Below are 25,947 nucleotides of genomic sequence, written 5' to 3'. Positions count from 1 at the left end.
GAGGAGCGCAGTATTCTGAATGCAATTGAATGCAAAAGAAATCCACTGGCCCTGATGACCTAGGCCCCCACCTGATACAATTAGCGGCTGCCCTAATTGTTTCTCCTTTAGCATGCATGTTCAACACCAAGTATCAAATGAAAGTGGTGGAAGTCAGCATTCGTCCAACCTCTTTTGAAAAGAGGTGATCCTACTCAAGTAACTATCAGCCCATATCTAAATTGTCCACTAAGGCCCACTCCCAGGGAAACAATAATTTGAGTGGAATACAATCAGGTAACAGCACTGTCCAAGCAACTTCAAAGGTTTTGAATGACATGAACTGAGGCCTGAATGACAAGCCACAGTGTGTATCTGTATTCACTGACCCGTCAAAAGCATTTGACACTGGACCATACTATCTTAGAGATTGAAGTGTTTTGGGACTGCTGATCGTGCTCGGGAGTGGTTTGTGAACTACCTGTCAACCTGAACCCAGAATGTTAAGAGAGTGACATCTCGTGTATATCATGTAGCCCCAACTTCTATCACCAGATGTCACACTGATACATACAGTACTTATGCATTATACCACAGCATTGCTGAATAGTTTTTGTCGATTGGCTAGAATGACTTCTGAAATGTATGTTAATTCTTGATATACCAGACAATTCACAGTTTTTTGGACGGATAAATGGGACACCTAATCATGACGCAAAATGCTACAAAAGCACAACATTTAGAAAGTGATAACTGCCAACATTTATGGAGGCGTTTATTCCACGTTGCCAACAAATAACAACATAAGCAAAGCCCTTGCTAGTACTTGTTTTCTTTTTGCTTACATTTTTTATTAGTGGATTTATGCTTTTTCAAGTTTTGGTTGCTACAGATGCCTCCCACAACAAGAAAATGAGTAAGCATGAATTACTGAATATAGTATGTTTATAAACAAACTTAATTTCTACTGTTAAATGGTTGCTTATGTTGTTGCTGCTATGGGACTCAGCTACTCCTCATCCTGTTGTGTCCTCCTTTATTCCCAAGGCAATGTACAGAAAGTCAGTGGGCATCCCTTACCTAAGGCCCTTTCAGGAATAAAGGAATGATAAAACCACAAACGCTCAGAGGCTTGTTTTTTGAACAGTCCCAAATATGTCAACAGAGCTCACAAACCCCCTCCAAGCCAGCCTGAAACTCCTCCCTGGGGGATATCCAAAGTCAAATAGATGATGGTTGTTGAGACTTGTAGGTGTTTCTAGTTGTGAACTAAGGTCACTAGTTGCATTGCCATATGTAAGGAAGCATATTCTACATTTACTTCAGGCACACTGTACCAACATGCATGACACTCGCGTGTACAAGCCAAGACACGTCCACTGCATTATCCTCACTCTCCCACTGCAGGCCTTGCGCAACCGTACCGTAAAAAGCTTTCGGGGCCAAACTGTTGACATTTGTAAACAAAATGGAGAGAAAAAAAAGACACCAGAGCGTTAACGTCAATAGAAAATAATGCCTTTGTGGATTAAATGCTTTTTTTCATTGATCAGGTTATTTTCTTTTTAATCGTGTGCTGTATCCCCTTGAACGATTCAGGTAATATTGATATAGAACCAGTTGCTCTGCAGCACTCATTCGGGAGAATCAACGTTTCATTACTCGCATTAGCTGTAGCTAGACGGCACAAACTGAAGTTATGGCGATGGAATGGTGACAGGAATGTTACACAATTTGCTACAGGATAATATCAGCGGTGAAGGCAATTTTCTTTTGCCTTTCATTTGCCGCTTTGAGGAAATATCCCTGGATTTCAACACATTTTGCCATGGCTAATCATCATTGGCTAATAATGGCCAAACACCGTTAGAAATATGCTGGCCTAGACAGTGTAACAGTTAAGATTTTATCCTATATATACATGTGTGTACATGTCAGACATTTTCCACAGGTGTCGGTCTCTTAAGCATATCCACCCTAAATACTGCATACATTATTGCAACAGCAATCCCCAGCAATCCCCAGAAACTGCAATACACGACAACACAATAATTTCACTTTTTCAACAGGTAGCAGTTTAACCAATGAATATATCAGGCAGTCAATCATTCCATACAGATTTTCAGATGTTTCAAATATTTTAACATTCCAGAGATGAGCCAATGGGCCCATAGACCACTTACCACACACACACACACACACACACACACACACACATACACACAAACACACCCGCCACCAGTTCAAACCCCATTCCCTCCATATGGTAAGAGAGGATGGCAGCGAAGTGATGTGAAAGGAAACACCCTCTTCTCCGCAGGCTCCCTGCTACAATTAATGAAGAAATGGCATTATATATTTATATAAATGTATATTCTGTGGTATATTTATTTCCCAGTCATTAGGATTCTGCCTCGAAGAACCGCCATCCTCCTGTCTTCACCAGCGCACTCTCCGGGGAGCGCTCATTTTGTTTGGTCTAGATAACAAAGGGAGAAAATGTTTAATCTACTAAAAAGTTTTTGTTTTTTTTGCCGTTTGTAATGCCGGGGCATGTATGTGTAAACACGTGGAATGAGTGCTGGAGAAAAATGATGTATAGGTTTAATTAAATTACAAGAATATTAAAAGAAAAGGCAACAAGCAAAAGCATCACGCCATGTGTTTAGAGTCGACGGTTTTGTTGGCCATTGTCTCAAAGTAGACAATTATTTCATTTCAAAGCCCTTTCGGGTGTGATTCGCTTCACATGGTGGTATGTTGTGCTGAGCAAGACTAATGTCAATGGAAAATGCTTAGGGAACATAGTACTCGTGGAGAAAACCAAGTGTTTATGCGCGAGTGTAAGTGCTTGTGCGTTTATTGATTTGAATTATCATTACAAGCCTATTGATACACAGTGTACAGTATTCAATACATAGGCGTGTGACATAACAGCCCTGAGACCTATTAAACCCATTCATATGCCAATTGTTCAATGCCCATATTCATGGTATCGCCTATATTCATTTAGCAGCAGTGGGCTATACAGTACGTGTGTGTGTGTGTGTCACACGTGTGGCAAATTGAAGTTAATTAGTAAACCGTGTGTCCAGAGATGGAATTCAAGCTTTTGTTTTTGTCCTAGGTGGCCTCCCAGAGGAAGTAATGAGGTCTGGAGGCATGGGGGATTGGTACAGGTCATGAAGGATTGGTAAAAGTCATGGAGGTTTGGTCATAGAGGACTGGTACAGGTCATGGAGGATTGATACAGGTCATGTAGGATTGGGATAAGTCATAGAGGACTGGTACAGGTCATGTAGGATTGGTAAAGGTCATGTAGGATTGGTAAAGGTCATGTAGGATTGGTAAAGGTCTTGGAGGATTGGAGGAGTGGTAAAGGTTATGAAGGACTGGTACAGGTCATGGAAAAGTCAGTGTTGGTGAGAACAGGGCAGAAAGCTAACACTGATGAAAACAAGACATTTGATCCTGCCTCCTGATCCTGGAGGATTGCTTCCAGTTTTCTTTTTAGTTTTAATTTAGTTCATAGGTCAATTCTTAACTAGGTTTAAGAATCAAACAAAGACAGGATAACATACACCAGCATTGTGTGTTCAGGGAATAAAATGTATTGACATGTTCCTTTTTGGTTTGGTCTCTACTTAACTTGGCCTGATCAACCCAGATTCTAAAGATCATATTGCATTTCCCATTCTATCTTACCTGACATATTTATTATGTCACATTTACTGTTATTATTTTTTGAATGTAAGGCAACCTATAATCCAAAATGCACCCTAGAAAAAGAAAAAAAGAAAGTCCTCACCATTAATACTGTAGGTTTTGTTTCCTTCATAATAGGTTCACGCATTACTTATAAAGCATAATTAGAACTTAGAAATAGCATAAAATACAGTAAAGAAAATTTCCCAGCCCTAATGAGAACAAGTCATACTGTTTTTAAATCTAGCTTCAACCATTTTTTACATGGCAAGTTGACCGAGAAGACATGATCATTTTCAGCAACGACCTGGGGAATTGATACAGCGGGCCCGAATTGAGTCTGAATGAGCCAGTTAAAAAGTGGGGATTATTAGCTATGGCAAAAATGATTGAATTCTGGATGACATTTGCTTAAAAACTGCAAATGCAGAAATGTCTAAGCCTTATAACAAATTCAATTTGTAAAATTATAATAAACTACCTCTAAAACTGTACATTTTTCCTACCGGCTGTGGTCAAATCCAAAGGGAAAAACTGAATGCATTGACATTATATAGCATATGACTTAGTTTTGATATTGCCATTTGGAAGGTAACATCAGCCTCTTGAATCTAGTTTTTCACATCGCAGCATCAACCAATTTAAACCGCCAACTAAAACACATGAATCTGCCCACTGATTTAGAAAGCGGTGAACTTTTCACACTATGCATATGTCCCAAATGGCACAGTTAAGTCCAGAGCCTTATAGGAAAGGGTCAAATAGTACACTATAAAGGGAAAAGGGTGCAAGTTGAGATACAATCAGTGTGAATTTCGTTTTCTGGTAGACTGGACCCTTTTGAAACCCATGCGAAATGAGTGCCCAGTCATGAGTTTGAAAAGACTGCAGTGTTTTAAAGATGCATGATGGCCACAGAATGAGACATACTGAAGGAGGATAAGGGGTTAAATATGAATAGTGGACTGATAAGTGATGTCTGGGTATGTCTAGCTGTATTATTACAGAAGAGCAATGGGAGAGCAAGAACAGGATACAGCTATATGGCATGAAACTATAACTGAATGACGCCGAGAAAGAGAGCACATACTACACAAGAAATCAGATGAACAAATCAAAATGCAACATCAGGTTTTAATCCAGCTCTTCCAAACGGGAGGACTGGCACATTGAGCGGCAGGGATGAGGTATAACTGCCTTGGCCAAGAACAGGACAACAGACTTTTCACCTGGCCGGCTCAGGAGTTGATCTAGCAACATGTTGTTTACTGGCAAGATGGTCTAACCACTAGGCTTTACACCCCGTGTGACCCAGGTCAGAACGGGCGCAATGTGAGCCATGGCTGCACAGTTTAGGAGGTGAAGAAAGGGCGTTGGAGCGTAAGGTAACAACTGCGATCTGAATCGAGTGTGCCAGCATATGCAGATTATGCCTCGTTGCAATTGCGTGTTGCACTTTGATCAAAAAAAGGCACAGATTGACCTTTCAGGCGAGGTGGTAATCACGGTGTAGAACGTAGATGGGGTTTGCTCCGTTCTGGTCACAGGCGGTACACAGTGTAGACGGTCGGCGCTAACACCTGATTCAAGTTACCAACAGCTTGACGATTAGGTCCTTTGTGTAATCAGAGGGGTTTTTAACAGGCCTGGGAGAAAAGCTTTGCGAACCCGCGATCGCATAACATTGATCTGGAGTGGTGAAAACCCCCATTAATGGAACATCTAACACCACACCAGCCACGCCATCGTCGCTGTGTACAACAGGAGTGGAGAGGCCACACTGACAAAGCCGGGACTGTACTCTAACTGCACTCCGCTGTTCAACAAGGTACATGAAAGGAGCCGAGAGGAGCTTGATTGTGCGTCAGCTTTCTCTTTGACCACTAGAAGACCGTTCGCTAGCTTGCCTCGGGGTGTGGAGGAAAGATCAGCTACCAACTCCTTTCTACTTCCCACAGGACTCTGCTACTCCCACTCTCTCTCCCTCCTTCATAACTAGCGTTCAAAAAGTTCCTGAGTGCCAACAGACATGTGCTGCTACGGCATCAAAGAGTAACATCGGCGAGTTGAGCGGATCGCTGCAGAGCCTGCTCTTCTCGCAATAGCTCCGTAACATTAAAGCAAAATGCACTGTAGCATCATAACATCAGCTATGGCCCTCCAACATGAGATTCAAGCTTTACTCAGAATAGATTCATAGTTTTCATGGGTCTTTGTCAAAGTCGCTGTAAGGCAGTAGAGACAATGGTATCGTGTTAGTGGAAAACAGAAAACATTATGCACATCAGGACATTTTACCTATTACTGCATAACATTAGTATAGATAAAGAAAGTATTTCTGCATGATTAAAGATCTCAGTGACACTTGAAGGTAACTTTTTTAAAAAATTTTTTACTGAAAACATTATTATCCCCATATTAATTAACTCTGGCAACTTTATGCAAAAAGAGGTTGTTTAATGGAATTTGAAGCCATGTCAGATGAAACAGGAAACAGCTGAAGTTCCTCATTTACTACATGGCTAGATTCACATCTTTAATTTGGCCTCTTTACTCCATTTAGGAAAAGACAGGATGAGCAGAGACAGATTGGGGAGGGGGGGCAGATAAGGGGGGAACAAGGAGGGGACAGAAGGTGAGAGACGGAGAGGGACAGAGAAAGGAAAGGAGAGAAAGATGATAAAAAAAATGAATGAGAAGACAGTAGTTGCAGATATTAAATGGAGGTGGAATGCTAAAAAGAGACATCACAGTGGAGAGATGAGGTTGATCAGAGGAGCGGAGCAGAGAGGTTCGTTCTGTGCGAAGGTGGTTAATTACCACAGTCAAAACAATCTCTGCTCTCTCCCGCAGAGATCTTCCTCTTAACGCCGATGGAAAGGATATAGGATATGCTACCGCAGCACTAGATCCAGGTCAGTGTTCCCCATTGAAACAACTACTATTTAATGTGTTCTGTCTCCACTTCTCACCGACTTTTGTCTTTCTGGCACAGTTCAGAGTTGCAGTTTCCTCATTCATTTTTACAACATGGAATGTGAGAAGTTGTAGAATATATCATGGGGAGAGAAGATCCACATGCTAAGAATTTACCCAGCAGGCAGGATACTGGGATAAACCAGTTGAAAGGACGTCATTATGACAGTTTTAATTACATCATTTCAACAAGTTTTGCCCGCTGGGAGCAGTTAACATAAATAAAGCAGTCTATTTCATTTTGGACAAGGACAAGCATATTCTAAACTAGACATTTCTTTGGAACTTAGAGTGGAACTGACAGCATTTTAACTAATTTGAAGATACAAAACAGACATAATATGAGTAAATAATATTACATTCTTAATTTCATGCTGTAAAAACAGCCTTACAACAGATTTCAAACATGCACTCTGTGGCCAGATTGTAAGTTATGTCCTTCTAAAACAGAGTCAGACCCTTACACCAGCGCCTGCAATTATCTAGGAATGGATTCCACAAGGTGCCAAACCTCGCTGGTTCATGCTAACAGGATGGCTTCACCTAGCTCCAGCAGATTGGATGACGGTACATTCACGCTGGTATTATTAGCAGAAAAGACTGAAGCCTTTCAACACTTGATTAATGGCCTTCAACAACATATTAAGTCCCATACATATTTCTATTGGAGAATCAATGGCTGGTATATCAGTGTCTGCCTCTGTCCATTTTGGGGGTGATAAAGTTTCAGTGAGGCCCGGGGGTATATCAACCCAATCAAACCAGTGAGGTCTAAGATAACCAGTCAGTCATAATGTGGTTGACAGATTGGTGAACCGGCTTTGAGGTTGTTGATGTACACAACTGAGTGAGGAATCGCCTACCAGCATGTGAATTCTGTGGCTTTAGCCAGAGCTGGACATTCGGGGGCTCTCATGGCACCTGCATCCCTTTCAATGACATGTTTTACTAATTAGTCATTTTTGAGTGGGATTGTGCACCAGTGGCACCGTTAGGCCTGGGCGCCTGGGGCCTATTTTATGAATAGCCTCGGATCTCAAATTGACAAAAAAAAAAAGTATTTTATTTTTAAAAAAAAGCGCCTGATCTATTCATTATGACAGTGTAGACGTGTCGGCCGCTAGCATGTACATCGATATTTTCCTCATGTACATTCAAAGCCAGTATTATCACATTTTAACTGTACTCTCCTGACCTCCAAAGGACCCTAAATGTAATTTTTGTAAAGTTTTTAGAGGCACGATAATCCAGCCCTTGCTTTAGCAAATGCTTCTAAAGATTGACTGTGAATCCTAAACCGACCCCTATCCCCTACACTTTTGCTTGGTGTTCTCTCTGGTCACGTTTTGCTGACAAAACTCTGAGGCTGATTTCCACAGAGTGGCTGGAGATAAACGCATCAACACTGGGACACCCTCTTGACGTAAAGTATACAATTAATGGTCCACTGTTACCCAATAAAACGAATTAAGAAGTCCCTCCTATCTAGAAAAACAAAAAATAATGGTCAGTTCACCATTTCATTTAGGATGTTGCCCTAAAATCACATTTGGGTGCTCTAGCAAGCAGGCTAAATCCTATGGGCCCTAGTGTCTATCTCTAGAGTGCCTCTTAAGGCGTCTAGGAGTGAGGTTTTCACATTATTTTGTGTGAAATAGCGCAAGCTCAAAAACAATGCAGTGCATTATGGGATTCCACATTGCTAGCTATTTGCTAAAAGAGCCTGCATCGATGCGAACTAGCTCGAAGGGGCCAACTGGTGGGTCTAATTGCCCCTCACTTATTTTCAATCCCTCAGCTTTGGGACACTTGTGAATATGGTTGAGGTACGCGTGAATGCACAAATGGGGGCCCGAGGGTGGAGTCGAGGAAGGAGGGATTCATAGAGCTATATATTTACTGCTAAAGCTGCAGTTTTGCTCCTTGAGAATGAGGACAATATAAATACACACATTTACATTTAAAAAAAAAACATAATTATTAATTAACTGAAAATAAATATGAGTATTACCATACCAAACTGACAGGAACCAGCAGGGCAGGTTCTGTCGTTAACTTCATGAATGTTTTGACCACCATCATCTACAAATGCCTTTCCCCTGCACCACTTCTAAACATTCTATGAAAGTATGCTAACATTCAAATGACCATAGCTATGAGCTTGCTTGCCAGTGAAAGTACAAATAAATAAATGAACGAATGTAATTACAGCTGGGGGTGAAGTATGTAAACAGCGTGTAATAATTCACAAGGCTGAAATGCTGTCAGAACCACTTTAGGTTTGAAGACCCGTGAGTCCCATGCATCAGCTAATGTCATACACATGAAGTGGCTGTGCATGCTAGCTTGTGAATACTGCAGCCCTTCCTCTCTTGGCCATCTTGGATCCCTGATGCCATATTAGAATTGATCAGCATTCATCTCCCATCTCTATAGGGGATTAATGTTGACAGGGAGAGAGCGAGGCGGCCAGAGGCCTTAAGAGAAATAACCGGAGATTCGGGATTTGTTAAATTGGCGGCGGCTCTCAGCACAGATTATGGACGCCGCGTTTACTGACTTATACAGTACCAGTCAAAAGTTTGGACACACTGTGTGTAACTTTTTCACTTGAATGGGTAGGTGTGTCCAAACGTTTGACTGGTTCTGTACGTCAACATTTTTATATTAATTATAATTCTGCATGGATGGGTGTTGATTAACCAAAATAAGGACTAAGAAATCTCTAGATTTCTAGTGTCTTGGAGGGGAAAAGCAAGAGAAGAGGACGAGGATTGTCAGGAGGGATGAATGGCAGAGATGAATGAATGGGAGAGATGAAGGGAAGAAAACCTCTGATAAAAAAGGAGTGGATCAAAATTGAATCCTTTCGGATCATACAGATGATGGAAGGACATTTAGGGGAGAAAAGATGGAAAGGCAGGATAAAATGAGTGAATTAGGTATTCAGCAATCCAAAGATCCTTATCCTTGGGAAGATTCGGATCCATTCGGGGACTGTGAGAATACAGGCAACTCACACAGATCCTCTCCTTCAGTTTGGGAACCATGTGTTGCTGCTTAGTGATATTGGAATGCAGTCATATGGCAGGCAATTGGGTTATCATGGCAAGCATTTTCAAACGTGTTGTTGGGCAGGGCATGTGGATAGTTTATTGTAGTTCATTCGTAAAAAAAATTACACGATTTACTTAATTTAGACAAATCCCACAAGATAAAAATGTATTAATTCATGAAACGAATGCATTCTGATGCATCCTGTTGGTCCCTTATTGTTCCTATTTCAACCACGGACGCAAATAGCTGATAAAGAGGCCACAAACATAACATTATCCAAACAAACTTGAAAATGTTATAGGAACATATTAACTATTTCAATTCTTTAAATACATGTATCCTCAATTCTGGCAAATCCTTTTCCTCCTGTTCCTCGACAATCCAGGATTAAGATAGCCCGTCGGATAAACGGCTCCCTTGAGGATTAACACCGAAGCACAACTGGCATACAATGGAATGATGCAGGGAAGTGAATAACTTCAGTGCCCAAGCTGTCCTGGTTATGCTGATAAAAGTGCCCCCCCCACCACACACACAGACACACGCAAACGCACACCTTTCCTTTTTCGAAAAATAGAGATTTCAAGAGTTGACGCTGGGGTCACCGACATCCCTGCTAAGGTGGTGGCTGTCATTTTGCTTACTGCGCTGGAGGTACTGCAACATGTTAATACTCTCCATTGCACGCTGCAGTAATCGCAGAGTCGGGACAATCTGTGGTTTATTGTACCGTCTACCCAAACCCTGAATGTAATCCTCTTCGGGCTGTAAAAGTCAAATCCTTGTGACAGAACTTACGAAGTTACAGAGTGTGAGCGCGGTGCTGGAGGATTGCGTAATGTGTTTCTTGTATATTGAATCCATACTGTATATATGATTATACAATCTTCTTTTATAGATAGAGAGTCAACGTTCAACACTAGATATGGATTGAGTCCTGAACTGAATTTCAGAAGTGCTGACGGACAAAAACCATGCATGAAATAGGGTGGACATGGGTTTGACAGGCTGGGAGAGCAGATTGAGGCTCTGATTAAGACAGATACAGATTCTACTTCTAGATTGAAATCCACAACTTCTTTAGTCCTTTAGACTTTGCAATCTGACTATGAGTCACTTCAAAGCGCTTAATATCTATTTTATATTATGGCTGAGGCATGGTTGGATGTGTGTTTTTTTCTGGGTGTGTTTAAGCGCACGTTTGTGTGTGTGTGTGTGTGGCAGGAGATGCTAGCGTTTGTGGCTCTGTTTGTATGCTTCCTGATAGAACACTTTCCACTTGGCTGAATTAGCCATCCCATGATGCCACAGCGCAGCGATGCAAGAAATGATACTTCCCAGAGCCCCCCATATTCAGATATTTCAGATATATTCGTGTGTGTGTGGGTGTGTGTGTTCATCGGTTTCCTTGCCCTCCTCCTGGCCTCAAAAAACACTTCTATGGAATGTACATCAGTACGTGCACTTTGATGGGTGGCTTTAAAAAATATATATTAATTGTTATTTCGTTTTTTTAGAACTTCGAACTGGCTTATTAAGTGTTATACAGTCAGCCTTCTGTGTTGACTGTCCTATTATTGGTTAGTGGAACGTGAATGATAAATAGTGGAGCTTTCTAGATTGGCATAACTGCAATCCGGTTGTGTTATTGGTAAGCAAGGATCATTACGTTCAGAACATAACATAATGTGACAGCTTTATCTGCTTATTACTTTGAGTTAATTGATTAGCATAGTACAACAGATAGAAATTAAACAGTTACCATAACTGTTGAAAAATTTAAGTAGTAAAGAAACGACCACAAAATATGGCCACCATGAAAATACAGCTCGATATACAGCATAAAGCTATTATGGTAATTTCATGACATCACTCATTGGATTAATATCATAAAAGGCCGGCCTTTAAGTCTGAGAGGAGGGAATTCACTCCTGAAGCTCTGTTGAGCTCCCAAGCTCCCCCCCCCTTGTGTCAGTAATTGGTTTGACCCGATCCTGTCTGCTCTCACATCAGCTCGTTGGTGCCCATCACTCTGAGCCCTGGGAGGGGGTTGACAGCACGTCGCTGTGGCTTTTGAACCAGCCATTGACAACTTTAGGCCCCCTCAAGTTGCAAAGACAGGGGCTCATTCCTTCTCTGCATAACACATTTGGCATGACAATGGTGTTCGGATATATTATTTTTATTTACACGGAGGAAGAAAGCTGCTTTCCCAGATGAGCTCATATTCAGATTTTTTTTTAATATGAAGAACTTATAAAATAGATACAAATGCAAATATGAGTCAAATGGGTTTGACCTCTGTCTTTTCCTACATTCATTTTGACTGGATGACAGTACCAGAATGGTATTTTTGTTCAAACAGAACACTATACCTTCTTGTTCTGGCAGCTTTGATTAACCTCTACATTTCTATTCTACAGGGTGTATGTAAAATGTCAGGCATAGTTGATATTAAGTAAAGCTTGAAATATGGATGCTTGTACATGCATTGCATTTACATTACATAAAGGTTAAGTCAAGCATAAATATTGTAGCCAAGCTTTGTCATATTAACAAATGTCTGCAATCGCACAAAGCCTGTGTGTGTGTGTTCCTAAAATCACACATCAATATACATTTGCAAAATGAATGAACTCCATTGAAAACTCCCCTGCACCTCATGAAACACTGCTTACAATATGCATGGAGAGAGAAAAAAATAAACAGAGGGACCGTGGCTTGTTTACCAGTTAGATTACATTATCTTTCATAGCTGGCCTGCTCAACAAATGCTTCCCTATCTGACAAGCCATGTATTGCTAAATTCAATTAGGCCCACATAAACATTTTCGCGTGAGGCAAGTGAGCTGTGAACAGGAATGGCAACGAACAGCCTCAGCCTGAACCGGGAGATAGAGAGCAAGAAGAAGCTATTTATAAAGAGGCTGAGGTCGAGACAGTACTGCAAGGGGACAGAGATCTTACTATAATATTAAACATGAGCAAACTCCAGCTACTTATGTCTCTCTCACTCTGTCTTTCTGTCTCTCCGCGTGTGAGTCTTTCTCCCTCATTTTCTCTCACTGCGTCCCTCTCTATCTAGACTCGCCTTCCCCTCTCGTTCTTCTGTACACCCCCACCCCCCTCCACTTCCCCCGTTCTCCTCAGGCCCCTCAAGCTCAGTCCTCCTCCTCCTGTCTGTCTGCCCATGTCAGCGTTAATCTTCCCCCGGGCTGAACACTCCCTCTAGTGGTGGACACGGGCTGTGCCCGAGGAAGAGCCAACAGGCACCGGGAGCTTGGTCAGCGGGGACACTCCCGAGGCGGACAGGGCGGGCTTCACTGCATGTGTCTAGCGTCACGTTCCCTCCGCTGAATAGGAAACACGGTGCCCTGGCGAGCGAGGAAGACGGTTCCCGCTCTGCGTTTGAGGACACAAACCGCAGCGATCTAACCCGACCCCCCCCCCCCCCCCCACCTATCTCTTTATCAGTCTTTCGCCGTCTTGCGTTTTTAATTCTAACTCACACACGCGCACACCACTGCGCTGGCTGATTATTAACACAGGTACAAGGCAAGCAGCGGGACTGAAGGCGTTACTATATCATCCGCCCTAGTGAGATGGATGAGGCTGTGCTTCCTGTATCTGGGTCTCATTCGGATCCCAGTGTGTATGCGGCTGGAAAACAAACCGTCCGGTAATTACGGGCTGTAGCAGCCCCGCTTAAATACAAATGAATATGGCACACGGGGGAGAGGCGTTCAATCAGGATGTTTTCGACGCCTCTGCGTGCCGGTGTGTATGGAGTAGGTGATGGTGGGGTGGGTGGGGAGGTGGGTTGGGTGTGTGTGTGTGTGTGTGGGGGGGGGGGGGGGGTATACAGGTAGGGAGCTGTTGATCTGACGTCTCCAGGCAATTGACTTTTCCAGCAACAGTCTCTAGACAGGGAAAACTAAAGCGGGAGGGTGTGAACCACGGCAGTAACCCGACAGTCCACTCCCGGATGCCACAAATCACAGCTTTGATTCAAAAGTCAAGAGGCCTCATTTGAAATCCATCACGTCTTCATATTGACAGACTTGAAACCAGATAGGACCTAAATGAGATCTTCCGCTGTCCATAATTGATATTGCCGGAGTCGTGCAAGAACCTCAGCGGACCGAAATCATAAAAGTTACATCCAACAAACTTATAATGCTTTCGGTTTAGTGGGATTAAACAATAATGCATTCCCTGTTAAACAGGACGGAATGAGGAGATCCTAACCGCGCCAGTCATCTCACACTCACAGACACATCCAGTCAGATAACATTAACCATGTGGGGCGAGGCTGCTGTTAGCATTACAAAGGTTGCTAGCCAAAGAGCAAGAGAGATTTGCGTGACCATTCCGCCTGCACTGATTTGAGGGTCGCGAGCATTACGTTAGAATGACGTCATTCGAAAATATCCCCCCTGTAGGAATAAAAGTTACTAGTAAATCTTATAGTTTCTAATAGCTAGCCCGGTGTGGCAAAGGCATTTGAAAAAAATGATTGACGAGCTGAGTATTTTACCTCTGCTGCTTTAAGTTTCCAGTAGTTGTTAGTAGTGTGGATAGCGGACTGCTGTCTGCTCCTCTAACAGACATACTGTTGCTGTTAGCTATCTTCAGTAAGTCCAAGCAGGAAAAGAAGAGGCTTTGGTGAATGCTGTGAGGCTTTTCTTTGGGTTGCCCCAAAGTCGCTGCTAAATTCCGCACCTGCAGGCTTCAGTATATTCTTATTTACTTTTCCACCAGTATCAAGAGAATTTAATAGCTGATACATCGGTTAACGATGCAATAAAGCAGACTGGTTGCCTGTGTTTTCACCCTGCATACATAGCACTGCCATTCCAAAGGCAGCTGATAAATGGATAGAGTTCATAGAAGAGAGGGAAGCAATAAGAGCTAGGGTGAGAGAAAAAGAGGGACTTGGAAAAAGAGAGTCACAGAGACAGACAAAAGTGGGGCGAAAGACAGAGACAGATGGAGAGAAACAGAAAGAGAGAGACAGAAAAGAGAGTGGCAGACAGAAAGTGAGGGGGGGGAGTCAGTCCTGCTGTGCTCAGCTTCAGCTCTGTAGGACATGCTGCAGGTATTTGCTGTGCTGTCGATGTAGCTACCGGAGAAGCAGAAAGTAGACGTGTAAGCTGAAACAACAGAAATGATTCGGGGTACGTTTTTATTTGGTTACACGCTTGTTACAATTCATTACCTCACATGACTGGAGGTGTTCAGCTAAACTGGCCCAACTCTCAATAAAACAGTTCGAAAAACAAGAGAGAAAGAGAAAGAGAGGGAAAGGGAAAAGTGTGTAACGACTTTTAAGTCCATATTTTAATTACCAGGTGGAGGTGAAGGGATGGTGACGCCATGTTGATTTGGCCACAGGGTGATTTACACTGAACACACTAAGATGTTCAGTAAGTATAATGTTGAAAACGGTGGGAAGTTAAGCACACTGGCAGCAGGGTACAGCTTCTTCTGTTAAATGAGTCAGAGAGAGCTTCATAACACACGCCACACAGCCGCACACAGAGACACACACAAGCACACGGTCCACGGTTTTTGACGGTGCTCGCATTCCTTCTTCAATGGACCACTGTACAAACATCCCTAGATCATGTTCCCTCATTAGAACGATGCATAATTCTCCTCTAATGGCCACAAATGGTTTTCTTTTTGTATTGAGATGTGCGGGCGCTCAATCCGTCACGACGAGTCAACCGAACGAGATATGGCAAGGAAACCCGGTCCAACCCTCCATCTCCCAACCCAGACAATCCCAGACAATCTCCTGTGCTTTGCATTTGGGGGGACTTTTTTTTAAAGGACGTTCACTAAATGTATGATATTCCAACAAGGCTGGGACCATTTAAAATACAACTTACAGAAATGAACTCCAAAACATATGGGTTAAGTTAAAATTAAGTTAAAATTACTTTAGACATTTTAGACAATATATATGGTATTTGAATAAGGTACTGTATACTATAACCAACAGGTATTATCACAAGTAGCCTAACTAATGTAACAATAACAATGTCTAAAAATGAAAGGCTGAATAATGGGGTTGTATTAATGCATTCACCCTATTCTGAATTATTACCCAAATCCGAAAAAGGATATTTTACCTAGTTAGCATCAGTCAGAACAATGAAAATATATCTGACTGCGTAAATTGGAGTAAAATGCCTCCTAGGGTCAAACATATACACTTCAGTCTTTTAACAGAGATTTTCATCCAGAGCGATTTACTGCTTGTTGTTTTCATACACCCACCCACCCCCCCCGACACCTTTTCCAGTGTTTACACCATTGTTCAAATTTCACCAGTCAATTTTCAAAGTCACTCCCAGAATAATATTTCACATTGGGTGGTGCTTTACTGTAATTGACCGGAGTTAAATTTAGCCCCACTATCTCCCCTTTAAAGTCACTGTGAATTACGGAGCACTAGTGATTCTCCATGCTGCTGCTAAAAGGGTTTAAAATAACACAGTTCGTGTTGAGACTTGAGAAATGAATAAATGAAATACGGTAACCAGTCATTTTTTTTTAACAAAGGCCATTAAAAATGCTGCATTCCAACGATTGCATTGTGAAATGTTGTGCATTGCTTGCTTGTCAGAAAACATGTTTCGTTCCGTCCCCATGGCACTCACAACTTCAATGTGCCTCAAGACGAGAGGAATATTTATCTCGCATAGAACGCACCACAACAAACCGACTAGGGAAATAGATAAACTATTGTACTATGGTGTTGTCTGTTTTTTCCATTCAATACTCATGTTGTTTGCAGAGGAAAATGAAATGTGGACGGTTCTAGCATCTTCAAAGTGCCCCTCTGAGGAATGTTTTTTCTTCGTGTTCCATATTTCTTTGGCACGGTGGCAATGATTTTACAAGAATGCATCGGAAATCACAGCACCTTGACCAGGAAGAGAACCTGGGTCCTAATGAAGCAGCTGCACTGCGATGTGGTGCCCAAGGCGGCCGCGCCTCTCGGGAGCCCCCTGCCTTAGTTCTCTTTCAACAGTAACAGTGGAAGTTGATATTTATAATCAATCCGGGGGACAGATATCAAGGCACACACCTAGACTGACAAACTGGTGATAGGCACAATTGCAATTTCCTCCTCTCTTTATTGGAGCCCGCGAGGAAGCTTCCCAAATGCTACCATATCCCCGCAGAAGACAACATGCCACACAGGCCCTGGTCAAAATTAGTTTAGAGGGAGAAGGGTGCAATTCAGGAATCTATCATAGACAGGCAATATCTAGCCACATAAGGAGAGCAGAGGCAGTAACCGCACCTCTGTGTATTATTTACAGAATTGCGTTTCGGGGTGGAAACAGACTGTTGTCCAATGGAGCAGACAGGTGCTAGCCTAGCTATCAGAAAGGTTTAGCAGCAATTAGCAGCTTTCCTAAGGGCGTTCTTCACACCAGGCTTTTCATAACATTCTCCCTGACAATGTCTGACTAGTGGGAGAGTGTTTAATGACCAGGGCCTGATTCGATAATAGGGGTCAGGAGTTTTACCTCAGGCCATACGTATTCTAACACAAGGAGTTATCCTGGTTGTGTCACGAAGTCAGGGACACGTCCAGGCCCTTTCGGATAATAAAAAGAACAGGTTTTGTAATGACAACCCCAAAGCTTTAAACCTGGCTAGCTCATGTCCCAGCTTGGACGCCCATCCTACTCAGGAAAAACTCCCCTAAATAGAAGGCTAATTAATAATGCATTGATATCCACGAACACTCACTCACTCGCCATTTACTGAGCACTGTAGTATTATAATGTCCCAAACCAGGCTCCGCTCTTGAAATGTATTATTATTTTTTTTATTTAAATGTGACTCAGTGTCAATGCATAGAGGGGGAGGAGCAAATAAATAAATAATGGTGAGGCAAAATAAAGCATATAAATGTGGGCTGATCTATTTCCATTCCTCAAGTAAACAGAGACAGGCTTGAGAAAGTTAAAAACCTAGTCGTACGGCTATCATTTATTCAGAGGCTACTTTCGTAAGGACAGGGTGGGCGTGGAGAAAGGCAAAAGAGAGCGAGTCTTCCTCTGTCCTCCGCAGATACAATGGAGAGAAAGAGAGACAGTTCAAAGTCACGTAGAGCTTGCTTTCCCAGACTGACGCAGTTAGAAAGCTCCCATCTCCGAACCGCGTCTATTTCCCAGCACTAAATGAAAGATGCTTACACAATATGTTTGGTAATGGCCGATGTTTAAGCAGGTTATTATCATTAAAATCTAAATGGGACTAAAAAAGAGAAGTGGAAGGGGATAGTAAAGTTAATGTGGCGTGGCCCTGTTTTATAGCCACTCACAGTCTTTTTCATAGATAAACCGCTAGATCATTTTAATTAGACAGGGTGTTAATTGAGTGCGGGTCCTGGGGTATAATGTGCCAACATTAGTCTGCATCTATGGCGACTCCCACGGTGATTGAGAAAAGAGAGAGTGTTAGACAGACAGCCGTGTGTGTGTGTGTGTGTGTGTGTGTGTGTGAGAGAGATAGAGTCTGTGTTGTGCATTAGAGAGACACAACTTTAGGTTGCTTGTCTCCCACCTGAACGTTCCGTTTGACATCATTACCTACTCATCACCCCTATCCCCAGCACGCCAACATTCAGCAAATGCCAAGTGAGATCGACATTACAAGGTATCCCACTTTGCCTCAGAAAGTGGGCGGTAGAGGTCATTCGACTATTCCCAGCGGAGGCAGATGCATATATCACCTACTTCGGACACTGCACGACAGTCCAACAGTCCAACTACGTCCAGCAGAGAAAAGGGACACATCTTCCGTCTGAAATCACTCCCACCTTGCAAACCAAACATCGGCCCAGAAGACCAAAGAAGAGTGACAACCAATTCTAGCCAATTAAAACTGAGAGGGCAGTGTATACCCTTCCCCTACCCCTCCCCTGCTGCACACCTGATCCATGTTTACTGTGGGACTGTGATTGGTGGCGATCCGTCTAAGACGAGGTGAGGTCACTTTTAGGCGAGGTGAGATCACTTGTTTCAAAGGGGCAGGTTTTTTGAGGAGCTTGGTACTCAGGGGTTGATCATGTGAACGGAGCGCACCTTTTAAAGACACCGGAGACGGTCGGAATCTCACCCCGTGCGACCACTGTCAGTACTGCATCAAGTCAGCTCTTACAGAACCAGTGAAAGTCTGAATCCACTGTGTTCCAGTCCTGCTTTCTTTCCAAACATCACTGAGGTCAGTCTTTAGTGGGGCACGGACTGTCAAACTGCTCAGAGTGTAAAGACACCCAAACACATTCAATATCACACTGCATCGGTCCAAACGTTGCATTGAAATCAGCTGTCAGAGAGCCAAAGACAATATGGTCAAGCTGCTGATTGATCCTATGAGGTATGCCCGTGGGAGAATGGCTTTAATAGAATGAAAATGCAACTGAATCATATTCTAAACTCTGTTATAGCAGTTTAATGTACACTCACATACCAACACCAGCACGATAACATTAGGCACCCGACACACACACCCACACACACACACACACACGGAAAGATACATGCATACGGCTCCTCTCTCCTGTCAACAACCTTGCACGGAAATGGATCAGCGTCTTCTTTCAGCAAGAGCTCAGCTAGCACCAACACCGTGGTCGATGGCGCAGGGAACATAATGAGACCATTAGATCGGTGATTGGTTGCCTTAAACACCGCTTGTTCGCCTGCTAGCCCCGAGCCATGCAGGAGATGTGAGACTCAAGGCTTTTAGTGACTTACGTGATCGGAGATTTTGCTCAGTTCCAACTACAGGTGCTATGTAATGTGATTGCAATTGACCTATAATGACTTGAAAGGCAGGCTTCAATGCAGCACGAGATCAGACATACTGAGTAAACGTGTGGCTATCACACGGCGATACGTCAAGTGTAGTTTCAATGAGCTAACTTTCTTGGTATATCTTGGAGAGCGGTTATGACTGGACGTTTTAGGAACAGGTTTGACCAGGGAAAGCTCACCAAGGTAACGCAAGGAGCCAAGTTTTTTCTGGTGAGGTCACACGTCTCCGCGCCTTACTATAACTCTGTCAACCTTCAACACGTTTTTTTTTTTTTAACCAGCGCGTGAAAATAAACACAAGAAACACGCATGTCTGGCACCAAGACACGATGCTGAAACATAAGCCGACGGCTTGGCGCCAGCTAAATATGATTGGGCCAAGTGCCCCTGAAACACTCAGAATTCTGGCCAAAAGTTTAGTTCTGGGGGGGGGGGGGGGGGGGGGCGCGAGTCAAGAATCCACTGTCAGGTTGAGGCGGCAAATGGAGTTTTGCCACCAAGCAGCACTCCTTCCACGGCGGAGACAGAATCTGGCCGTGAAAACACATTTGTAAACACTAATTAGGACGAAGAGGGGATGGGATAAAGGGATGAAAAGAGGACTCCCTTCAGAAGACAGCATTATTTATGACACCCTTCTTCCTTTCCTCCTACCATCTTCCTTCGGAGCAGTTAGGCTAGCGGTAGGTAGCGTAATAAAAGCTCCACTTTATAATCCTTAAGCATCACTAAATGAAAGCGAAGCATCCAAGGAGTCGAGGCAAGACACGGAGAGGGCTCGGAAACAAGCCCCTCGTGTACGTCCTAAATCAATGCACGGATGCCAAGGCTGTGTTATGCCAACCAGCTATGCCTCTTTACTGTTGGGCAATCTATGCCGTGTTGTTGTAAGGGGGTTGGCAACAATACTCTTGGTATGGAAGAACATTTCAGTTTAATACATTTCAGTTAATTTCAGGTCTTAAAATAATATCGTTACTTTGTTGAAGAAGTGTATCCCATTATGCAATATGATATTTTGTTTTCTGTACATCTGTTTTTCATCAAACAATACTGATTATGGTTACCATGTGTGTGAACTAACTCTTAGATTTATTCACAGTGGTTTGTAGTTACCTTGTCTAGCTATTTTACACTGTTAATCCCCCTGGATTAGGAAATCTGCTAAATCAGACAAAAATAAAACACCTGGAATGTTTGCCTGTTTGGTGGCCAATGAAAGTTTGTGTAGATTAAATGTGTAGACTCCAGAATCTAAAACCATCCTATCAGCCAGTCAGGTCGGCGTACATGAATGTGTGGGAAAGCACTTTTTGTTTTTGTTGATTGCCACTCCCAAAGCAATGTATGCATTTAAAAACTCACGCTCCCTTCAATGATAGAGCTGACAGATATATTTCTTTAGGAGGTCCCTTACATTAAAACCCACTCAAGTAGAACTGAGCCCCACTCTGTGTGTTTTGCACATCATCAGTACATTTTGTTTTTCCTCACTGGGTGTATCAACAAAATCACGCACTGCATAATGTCAAATATGTAGCTATTAACTACTAGCTAAACACTTTACTGGAGGCATTGACTAAAAGGTGTGAGCTTGGATCATAGACAGTCTCAAGGTTGAAAATCCCTCAGAAAAGTGGCTTTCGTGATATTAACGATCAGCATAAGGCGCAATAATGGCAGCCATTTTGGCAGGATAAAGGAACCCTGTCATTATATTCATAAGCAGCACTGAGGCCGAGAGATTGAGAGACACGATATTCGGTCTACCCCCCCCCCCCCCACCACACACACACACACCCCCAACCCCCCAGGGAGTCAGGGCTAGGCTAGCATCCATCCAGGGCTCTAGCGAACACAAAGACAGACGAGAGACCACATTAGCCTTGTCTACACGCCTAACAGGACACAGCCTGCCTTGGGGAACAACCATAAAACTACCGCCACTAACCATGTCATCCTAAGGGGGAATAGTGGCACAGAGCACAGATTGGCCGGGGCAGAGAATGTCAATCTGGCAAAGGGGACAGATACCGAACGGAGGGTGTTTCGGTGTGGGCTTAATGGCAAGCGAGTGAAGGTACGGGTGAGGCCAGAACCGACTCAGCCACCCGTTAAACTAGGCATCCATCCGCCTGTTTCTTCACATACACACAGACACGCACACACAGACACACAAGCACAGTCAAAACCAAACTGCTGCGGTTAAGTTAGAGGACCGCAGGGTCCATCAGGCCGTCCTTCAGGGCTTAATTCATCATCCATACAATCAAGATCTAAAGCCCAATGAAGATAAAGTAGCCCAGGACTGGAGAGCTTGAAAAAACATGCTTGAGCAGGCAGTCAGTCCCTCTTGTCTGGCAATGAGAGAATATTTCAAAATGGATGCCTGTCTCTGTCTTCAAGATAATTATTAAAGATTTACAGCTAAGGGGGAAACGGAGGCAGGCAGGCAGACAGAGACGGACAATGATATACCCACCAACCTCGTCACACAGGGGCACGCACACACACACACACAATCCAACACACACACAGACTTATGCAAACTCTTCCCCCAAATCGCCTGAGCTATCACTGCGGGTTAAAAAACGAGTTAATGCAGCATGTCATAATCATTACAGACAAGTGCTGAAACTGTGGCACATTATTTCCATTTCTCCTTCTTACAAACAAAGAAATAGAACAAACAAAAAATACAAGGAAGACACAAAAACACATTAGGAATGACAAAAAGAGCCCATGACTTTGATTCATTTCGCCTCATTATTCCATTTGAAACGAAGGCCCCTCAACCCGTTATGAAATTATTTCAGTATTCCAGCCATTTCTGAATTGAGATGAAATGTCCTCACCGCTCCTCCGATTGGGAAGATGATTTATTAGTTGTATTAGCAAGAACAAGGCCGCGTCCTATCATTAACGTGACCTGCATGCTCCACTGTGACCTCGGTCAAAGTACAAGCCGTCTGAACTCAGAGAGTATGAAATAGAGGTTGTGTTGTGCTTTATAACGGCCCCTACATAATTTGGGGAATATGCAAAAGATAGTGTACAAAAACCAATACAATACAATGCTTCTGGATGCACGTGCAAAACCTGCAAATCAATACGACTGTAGTTTTGACCACCTGCAGATATTGATGCTCAAAAAAAGGCCCAAGGCACGTTGACACGTTTCTAAACCCTGTGTTAGCTAGGAAAGTTCCGGTTACACTCGGATCATTCCCGAGATGTATTTTTTTTTTTTTTTTGGGCACCTGATTCCATTACAGCGAGTGGCATTGTCTCATGCTCTGTATGCCCGTGATAGCCCACTGCAGATACCGCTGTTGGAAACCTAATGACTTACACATTGTAGCCTACACCCCCCTTTGGAGTGTCTTTGTAAGTGCACGTAACAAGTGCACCTTTTGCAAATTTGAGGAGCGATGTAGGGAGTATTATTGTAGGGGAGCATTGTTTTAACATAATTACAATGTGCAAACACATTTATTCAAATCAGAATACATCAAAAATAAGCATAGCCCAAATTGTACATAATTAATAGGCATACCATTGAATGAATCAGTTTGTTAAAGAACTGGAAGGATCGAAGCGACAATTCATGTCGACATTTCAAGTAACAACTTAAGATTTCATTCCATTGGACATTCCATTATTACCAGAGTTCAGAGAATGTACACACCCATAAAAATACCGCTCTGAACAATCAATTAAATGTAATGAAACATACCGTATCCTAAAAGACGGATTCATATGTTTTACTAGCCTGGAGAAAATACACAACTAGATGTATTTTTACTCGTTTAATCGCATACACCTAAACTCATAAAACGACCCTCTCGGTGTGCACACAACGATTCACAATAGTATTGTACATGTGAAGAAAAAAAAGCTGTTGTAGCCTCTATATTTTGCTGTGGCACGGAATCTGCAGCAAGCATCCGTGCGCAATAACAATGCCAGTCCAACTTGGTCCCCGAATGCAATTTTCTGGTGGTGCTCATATCAGACAGTTTGAGTATAGTGCCTCGGGGTGTGCAACAGAACAAATGCACCTGTTACAGTGGACAAGCCACTCGCTAAAATAACCGAGTCATCAGTGCACAACGTATTTGGACAGAATAATAAGCGGTTGCTAAACGAAACGAAGTGCTTCATTCATAATATGCAACACTGTGCTTTATTTATAAAACCACACGCCAAATTCGGAATAATCACTTACGCTGCTGTTTTGTCCCGACCAATACACCACTGCGTGGTTATGAGCGGAGTCCCCGGTCAGGGCGAAAGTAGTGCTGGTTAGTTTAGGATCATCTCTGGAAGTCCCTCTTCCCTCATCCCTGGTCCACTTGAATTCAGATCGGCCCAGTCTTTGTCCGTCCAATAACGGACCTGGACTCCTTATCTCATCCGAGGTCTCTCTCTCAAAACCGGGGCCACCAGTCCTCATGCTCTCACTAAATTCGGGGTGTTTGGGACCGCTTCGCTTCATCCTCCGCAGCGCCGCATCCTCAGCCTCGAGGTGTTGCAAATTATAAACCCCAGCATTATATTCACCACGGTAAGTTTCTCCTCTTTCCATGGGCCCGTCAGAATCTTCCTGTGCGACTTTTGAGGTAACTCCATCGTTACTGAACCTTAACCCATCTTCGAAAATACCTGCCTGTAGCCGGTCGCTTAGTACTCCAGTATTTTGTTTATATTCTCCGAGTAGCTGGTACTCCAGCTGGACCTGTTTCAAAGCTTTGGACGCCTGGCTAGGACCAGCAGCCGCGCGCGTACCGGTATCCAGTTGTAATTCCTCCAGGTATAGCTGGACGGGCGACGGGCACGACGCACAAGTTATCTTAGCCTTGGCATTTAGCTGGGTATGAGCAGAGATCAGAAGCCAGGTACACAGAGTTAAGCGCAAGCCTGGGCAGAAGCCAGCCCAAGTCTCCATCGCTGGTAGAGCTATAGAGATGTGACTCCAATGCAAGGAGTAGTTAAACTAACCGACGACCAACTCCCTTCTAAGTGAGATTGTTACCGGTACCCCGCTAGTGATGGTATTTTGAAAAGTGCTCTTCAGATAAACTGTTCACGTTCAAGGAGCTGGACGCGGGAGCCACCACATAGGGGAGGAGCTGTATCGAAGCCAAGTTGCAGAATGTGCGCCTGGGTGAGAGGGAGGCTGTTAGAGAACGGGAGCACAAGACACAGAGAGAGAGAGAGAGAGAGACGGAGAGAGAGGAGTGTGGGGGGGGGGGGGTAACACGAGCGAGATGGAAGATTTTTCACACTGGTGGTGGTCTTTCACACTGATGGTGATAGCCTACTAGTTTTGAAGTATGATATTTCCATGGCCCTATAAATACTTCTAACATTTCCTCTGAGAGATAAGGTCCAACGTCAAATCATAGGTTACGGTGTAAAGTCATTACACAGAATAGTAGCATACTTTTTATCAGTGAAGTGGAGAGTTTAAGTCAAGTGTACCCACCAGTTTTTTTTTTCTACCAATAGTCTACTGCAAATTATGCTTACTTCAAGGAATACCAAAACACTATAATTGTGTCCAAAATATTATTAAAAAAAGCATTTTAATGAAATACATCTGAATAAGTAGCAGGTGCTCCGACAGCCCAGACTCTTGCTAAGTAGACGTTCCATTACCCCATGACATAAAGGTCAATATGAGCAAAGAAGGAAATATAGCATAAAGCAATGCCACTTTTTAAAGATCAGCTGCCAAAAACAAATCACGTTTGTGAAACGTCCAAAAAGAAATGGGGCTGTTATTAACATGTAGGCCTATTGTTTTATAACTTCGTGTGTGAGCCTATGTAATTAAATGGTTAACAATGTTTGTAATTCAACGTGCATTACAAACGATTAAACATGTTATAATTTATTTATAAAAATTTTTTTTTTTAAATCATTGTATTTGACTACCAACAAACCAGAGGGTTCTAGAAATGAATGAACTGCGCGCTCATTGCTGGCGGCTGAGTGGAGTGTGACCGCATACTGTGCTCGAGCATTCAGATGGAGCTGTGCTGCGATCAGGGCCAGCGCTGCATCAATTGGATAGATTGGACGGAATTGGCAGGGAGTAGCACTATTCCCATTTGGAAAACACAACCTGCGCCAAAAGGAGATAGTCAGGTTTTGGAAGGATAGAGGGAGTGGGTTGGGGGGGGGGGTTCAGGAATATGAAAGGACAGCAGATGTTTTTGTTCACGCGTTAATGACGCGTTGAAGACAAATTATTGAGTATCAAGGAATGCATAAAACACATAAAAAGTCAATTAATTCCTTATGGAAACTTTATATCAGAGACAAACAAGGCATTTCCGAATAATATCGTTCATATCAGTAGATCTGCAGTGAGAGA

At 43.1% G+C, this 25,947-nt stretch overlaps 1 protein-coding gene across 3 annotated transcripts in view; it reads right to left on the bottom strand.

Annotated features, from left to right (window-relative positions):
* The window catches only part of sorcs3 (sortilin related VPS10 domain containing receptor 3), a 212,391-nt gene extending 187,703 nt beyond the window's left edge, over positions 1–24,688 (bottom strand). For 2 of the 3 annotated variants that reach the window (XM_020049430.3, XM_010873025.4), the window contains exon 1: positions 23,794–24,688. In XM_020049430.3, coding sequence (XP_019904989.2) covers positions 23,794–24,513 — 720 coding nt within the window. In that variant the 5' untranslated portion in view covers positions 24,514–24,688. The remainder of the gene's footprint in view (positions 1–23,793) is intronic. The other variant, XM_020049431.3, reaches the window with a different exon arrangement.
* Between the last annotated feature and the right edge of the window lie 1,259 nt (positions 24,689–25,947).

The sequence above is a fragment of the Esox lucius genome, chromosome 9 (assembly GCF_011004845.1).
Source record: "Esox lucius isolate fEsoLuc1 chromosome 9, fEsoLuc1.pri, whole genome shotgun sequence".
Classification (NCBI taxonomy): Eukaryota; Metazoa; Chordata; class Actinopteri; order Esociformes; family Esocidae; genus Esox; species Esox lucius.
The sequence above is the reverse complement of the archived record's forward strand: the minus strand, read 5'-3'. Positions and strand labels throughout refer to the sequence as shown.